This window comes from Teleopsis dalmanni, unplaced genomic scaffold (genome assembly GCF_002237135.1).
Source record: "Teleopsis dalmanni isolate 2A unplaced genomic scaffold, ASM223713v2 unscaffolded_contig_2272, whole genome shotgun sequence".
Classification (NCBI taxonomy): domain Eukaryota; kingdom Metazoa; phylum Arthropoda; class Insecta; order Diptera; family Diopsidae; genus Teleopsis; species Teleopsis dalmanni.
The window spans coordinates 1058-7347 of NW_024033654.1; the positions used below are offsets into that span (position 1 = coordinate 1058).

The 6290-nt window shown below is 32.4% G+C and overlaps 1 protein-coding gene across 1 annotated transcript; it reads left to right on the forward strand.

Annotated features, from left to right (window-relative positions):
- Positions 1 to 5840: 5840 nt before the first annotated feature.
- On the forward strand, positions 5841 to 6183 carry LOC119664603 (protein GVQW3-like; the record flags this gene model as incomplete). Its single annotated transcript, XM_038074062.1, has 1 exon — positions 5841 to 6183. A coding segment is annotated over exon 1 (343 nt), but the record flags the coding sequence as incomplete, so codon positions are not given.
- Positions 6184 to 6290: the final 107 nt, after the last annotated feature.

Consider the following 6290-nt stretch of genomic DNA (forward strand, 5'->3'; position numbering starts at 1 on the left):
CTTAAAATTCCCTGTACATACTCTTATGCAGTGGTTTTTCTTTGCTATTGACTTTACGTACAACAAGTGGAGCAACAGTTGAATGAATGAATGCTTTTCCACTCGTTTCATATTTTTTTCTTATTTGTTATTTTGTTTTTTTTTCCTTTTTGTAATTTTCTTTTGTTGTTTGTGTTTTGTGTTTTGCTTTTATTTGTTTTTGGGTCGCGTGGCATAATTCGCATAATGTTGTGTTGTGCAGCTGGCGTTGGGTGTTGTTAAGTGTAGTTGGGGGTCAAACATTTGGGTTGGTACTGTTGCGCTCACACAACGCGGTCTGAATATATGTGGAATTTTTACCTGATTTTTGTTGTTATTTTTTTGTTTTTTTTTTTTTTTGTTCTTGACTCTTTATGCTGCCTTATTTATTTGATTGCTATTGGGAATATACAAGATGTGGAAAAAAGTACAAAATGTTAAAATAAGGCAGATGATAAAGGACATCACAAAAAAAAAAATGAAAAATGTTGAAGATTTGTTTATATTGAAAAATGGCAATACCACAGGAATTTCTGAAATGTCGATCTTCATACCAAACCTGACATGTGAGGCTTTTCATGATTTTTAAGGATATTAAAACGCCAAATACGGCGGTATAAAAATTATTATTTTTAAAAATTTATTAATAAACTAAATAAATTTATTTTTGAATATAAAATTATATATTTAAAACAGTTTTAATATATTTAATATATTTTTATATAATATATAAAAAATGGAGTAACATTAATATGACTTTCTCAGCATTACGTTCCTAGATTAGGTTCTATACATAAGAAAGAACAAATCATACAACAAATAATGCCTCTACGAACAGAATAGTACTGAAATTTAACAATTGAAAATAAAATTATAATTAATTAATTGATTCAATTATTCTACAGCTGGTTTATGATTTCGTTCTAATATATAAATACAGCAAGTAAAATTGTTAATAAAAACTTTCATAGCAAAAGTAACAAACTCCAGAAAAATATGCGAACAAAAAAGCAAGTAGGCTTTGGATCATTGGTTAAGTGCGCATGATTCTGAGCCTTCACATTTGGCAAGACCCGAGTTCGATTCCTGGTACTTGCAGTTCAAAAATAATTTTTACGATTAATTAAATACAAGAATTAATTCCAAAGACCACTGATGAAGTATTTGCATACTGCTACGAAGACATCTGTATGGTCAGCAAAATTCATTAATTAAAATAATAAAAAAATAAAAAAAATTTTTGTTGTTGTATTTCAACTACTTGTTCGAAAAAACCTTTAAAAAATATAAAATAAAATTAGGACATAAATAATGAATGCAAAAAGAAATTAAATCCATTTTGGATTTCGAACGCTGTTCACGTTTTTATGTAACGAGTAACAGTAACCGAGAAACATATAATAGTACCGAGAAACATACATTGTGACCGAAAAGCTTTCGGAAATTCTCATTTAAAATTCGCGCGCTGTATATTTTTCGATATTTTAAGTTTATGTAGTTTGGCAGCACTGTCCTTAATTACTATGCCAAAAATGAGCGCGATCTGTCGGACAGTTCGTTTACGGCAGCTGTTGAAACCAGTTCACCTCAGTAGTGCGTTGCGAAAAAAACAATGGAAAAAAATATTGAACAAAGAGTTTGCATCAAATTTTGTTTTTCGAACGAAATTTCGTGTGCAGAATCGTTGCGAATGCTACAAAAGGCTTATGGGGAATCAGTTTTATCGAAAACTCAAGTTTATGAGTGGTACAAAGCCTTTCAGGACTGTCGTACGACCGTCGAAGACATGCCGCGTTCTGGACGACCTTCGACCTCTACCACCGACGAAAACATTGAAAAGGCAAAGGAAATCGTGTTCAAAAATCCTCATGTGAGTGTTAGAGAGATAGCACGAGAGCTAGGCATCGGTCGTGAGATGGCTCGTTTGATTTTGGTGGACAATTTGTGTATGCGACGTGTCAACGCCCGGCTTGTTCCGATTCACCTCAATTTGTTCAACATTATCAACGATTTTAAGGCCAAACATTCAATAAATACCATCGAACAGCCACCGTATTCACCTGATCTTGCACCGTGTGACTTTTTCCTGTTTCCCAACCTCAAATTACCACTCAGAGGAACGCGTTTTGAATCCATAGAAGACGTAAAACAGAATTCGCAGAGGGAACTCAAAGCCATACCGGAAAGCGCCTATAAAAAATGTTTTGACTGATTGGAAGAAACGTTGGCATCTTGTGTATCGCTTCTAATGGAGCATATTTTGAAGGAGATAAAATAAATATTGATGAAGATTAAGAATTTTGCGTTTTATTTATTTATTTCCGGAAACTTTTCGGTCACAATGTATAATAAGTTACAGAAACCGGTATTATATCATAGTACCACTGTAAAGTAACAAACGAATTTACGATTTTGAGTATGGAGTAACGGAAACCGAGTAACCTATAATACTACCACTGCAAAGTGATAAAGAGTGTTCACGATTTTAAATAATGAGTTACAGAAACCGAGTAATATATAAGTATCAATGCAAAGTGACGAAGGGCATTTACGATTTTGAGTATCGAGTAACGGAAACCGAGTAACAGAAACCGAGTAACCTATAATACTACCACTGCAAAGTGATGAAGAATATTCACGATTTTAAATAATGAGTTACAGAAACCGAGTATTATATAAAAGTAACAATGCAAAGTGGCGAAGGGCATTTACGATTTTGAGTACCGAGTAACAGTAACCGAGTAAATATATAATAGTACTGCGAAGTGACCTACCCAAGGTGTTCTCGATTTTGAGTATGAGTTACAGAGACCGAGTAATAAATAATAGTATCAGTGCAAAGTAACAACAAATAAACTCAATTTGACAATGAAGCTTTAATAGATCGATTGTGAAGTTAGAACTTCACAGCGTTACTGTTGATTGAAGTTAGCAATATAAAGTATTTGATCATTCTTAATCATTTAAATATGCTCAGAACTGTTTTTTAAAGTGAGTTCGTTACTCGATCATTATTAGTTATCGTATATATATTAAAATTCAATATTCTCAAATTTTTTCCTTTCTTAATTCGTCCATGCACTTGCATTAAAGATAAAACAATGATTATTTTGACTCTATATGTTAGTTTCAAAATTAATTAAATATATATTTGGTTCATATTAAAAGATAGTATAATAAATAGCTAGGTGATAAATCATGCACTCGTTGCAAAATTGACTAGCCTGAAAAAATAAAAGTTCTGGAATTTTCGCAACGAAGAGTAAATATTAAAAAAAAAATATATGGAAGAAAGTGAAGTTGGATTGGATACACACTACTAAGACCCTACAATAATATATCTAGAACCTCATTGAATTGAAATCTACACGGTTTAATGTCTATTCATAAATTTATACGGAAATTCTCCTAAACAATGATGAACTCTCACACATGAGTTGATGTAAAGTTTTCTTCTCAATGGCAGAACTACAACCCCGATAAAAGTAATTATAGAGTAGATTCAGTCTCACAGCATGTCTTCTCAATACACACTGATCTGTTAGCATCAATACCTCAGTGCTAGACAAGCCTCGCTTTTGTTAAAACAGTTAACTGGTACAATTATTGTCTCATTTGAACCAAGTTAACCTTGAGATCTGACAGGAATTTTCATGTGTCATAGTATTTCAGTCATGCTTTTTGTAAAATTCCTAGCTCATCTGTTACAGGTAGGATATCAATATCCGAGTAATGAATATCAGGAGGCAGAATGTATACGCTGGTAAGTTCACATGCTCCAAATATCTCGAGATGTTCCCTTGTCCTCATGTCCGCATATATATTGGATATTGGCATGCCTAGCTAGTTTATTAGGAGAAGTTCGGCAATCTAGAACTGTTAGGGAACTAGCTAAAGCGTAATTGAAATTACTAGAAAATTGATGGCACCTTTACAGTCAAAAAAGTTTACGATATATACATCGAGCATCATGTTGCCTATGTTTGCTACATAGCGAATAACCATTACATCTGATTGAAAGACCATTGCTATGGCTAAGTAATCGAAGCGAAATGACCCCAATATGCAATTTATAGGAAAATATATCACTGCCGTATATTTATTTTAGAACTGTCAGTGTAAATGCCTACTATGTTAACAAAAATGCTTTATAAGACTGCAGTTATAAGAAAACCGAACTTAATCAGAGCAAATGTAGGTAATAAAGAGAGGGATACCCAAAATTTAATAGAGTATGATGACGTGTTCTACCTATTACAATTCTTGAACAGCGGGATAGAGCATAGCAGTACTCTTTTCGGTCATATACAATAGAAAAAGAAATTATCTTGTCCAACACATAAATATGTAGAATTTTTTTGTGAATTCGGATAGATGAAGTTGTCATATGAATGCTAACGACTTATTATTACTAATAGTGCTCTTATAAAATAAGTATTGGAACTGAATTTAAGAAGATATTTGAAAAAAAAGTTGAAAAATGTTTGATCAGTATAAACTATAATAATTTGTGCAATAAGTATCTATATGAAGTATTTTATAATTCGCTAACTTTTTCCATACTTGTCTTAAGAAGTGCATATACTTTTTTTTAGGATTTACATATTAACGCCATGAAATAATTTATGCTGTAACAAGGTTTCACATTTAATGCCATTAATATTGCAACCCAATTAAAGGAATTACCCTTGCACGTATCACTAATTTTGCAATATAAATCGCTCACCTCTTTTCAAGGACCCAGGATACCTATATATGTGTGGATCCTTTCATTTTTCGCAGAGCAGCACAATGCAAACTTCAATGTTTACGTGGTAGTGTTTGTGTATTTACACTTAAGCACGTAACGACTTACAAGCATAATTTAATTACCGACATGGTGAAGACCTCAAAATCAATCTCATCAAAAAATTATTTTTGCCTTAACCTTTAATTTAAATTTTTGCATATTTCCACTTCGCTCAACATTAAACAACCCAACAATCGTGGTTTGCATTTTTTCCCACTGAGTTTTATTTTTTAATTAAATTTGTTTTTAACATTAAAATTTTAAAAAGTTTGCTTTGACTAAAACGAACTGAATGGAATGGATTGAAGAATCTACTCGGAGCAATGGAGATTAATAACAACTTAAATCGCTGTGTATGGGTTTTGTATCTATAAGTATATATATTATAGTTGTATATCTTAAAGGAAAAGTTTAAGTATTTTTATTTTAATATATTAAATTTTATATTCTATTAGTTAAATTATTTTAATAGGACATAGTAAATTAATTTGCCTGACCCTAATCCACAGACACACCCATCGACCCTTAACGATACCAGTTGAAGTTACAAATGAAGATTTATTAACATTTATTTTTATTTTAAACATCTTTGTGTTTCCTTCCAGTGACATATTGACTTCAGGTCCAAATATCTACACAGAATCAGTAATTTTCTTAACCAACATATAGCTGTTTGTCTTATAATTATTATATATGGTAGCTTATGATCCCAACTTCGGTCCTTCACGGTCCAATTGCTGAAATCAGTTTACTATGCATACTTGAAAGGTTATTTATCTTATGCTTCTGCGGACTTTATTAACTACTCCCTAAGTAATAGACTTTTTTCAAAAAATGTTATGTTGGTACACCCTTTCTTGATATATGGTACAAATTTGAGCGCCATCTGTCAATTAGTTTGTTTACAACAGCTGTTAATGTGAGACTACCTCAAGTGCATTTGGTGATTTTTACTATGGAAAATTCAGTTGAACAACGAGTTTGTTTGAAATTTTGTATTTTTAACGAAATTTCATATGTTGAAGCATTAAAAATGGTGCAGAAAGCTTACGGAAACTCTTCTATGTCTCGAACACAGGCATACGAGTGGTATAAATCATTCAAAGAGGGTCGTGAAGCGATCGAAGATTTGCTTCATTCTGGACGTCCATCAATATCAAATACTGAAGAAAACGTGGCAAAAAACAAAAAAATTGTGTTGGAAGATCACCGTATGACTGAAAGGGAGATTGCTCGAGACTTAAACATTTCAAATGGATCCATTCACAACATTCTACATGATATATTGGGCATGAGACGCATTGCAGCTCGACTTGTACCGAAACACCTTAATTTTTTGCAAAAAGAATATCGAATGCATTTGCGTGAATTCATCCGTAATAAAAGACCTGATTTGTGGAAAGTCAACAATTGGATTCTTCACCAAGACACTGATCCATCGCACACGGCTCTTGTTGTACGCGATTTTTTGACCAAACACGGC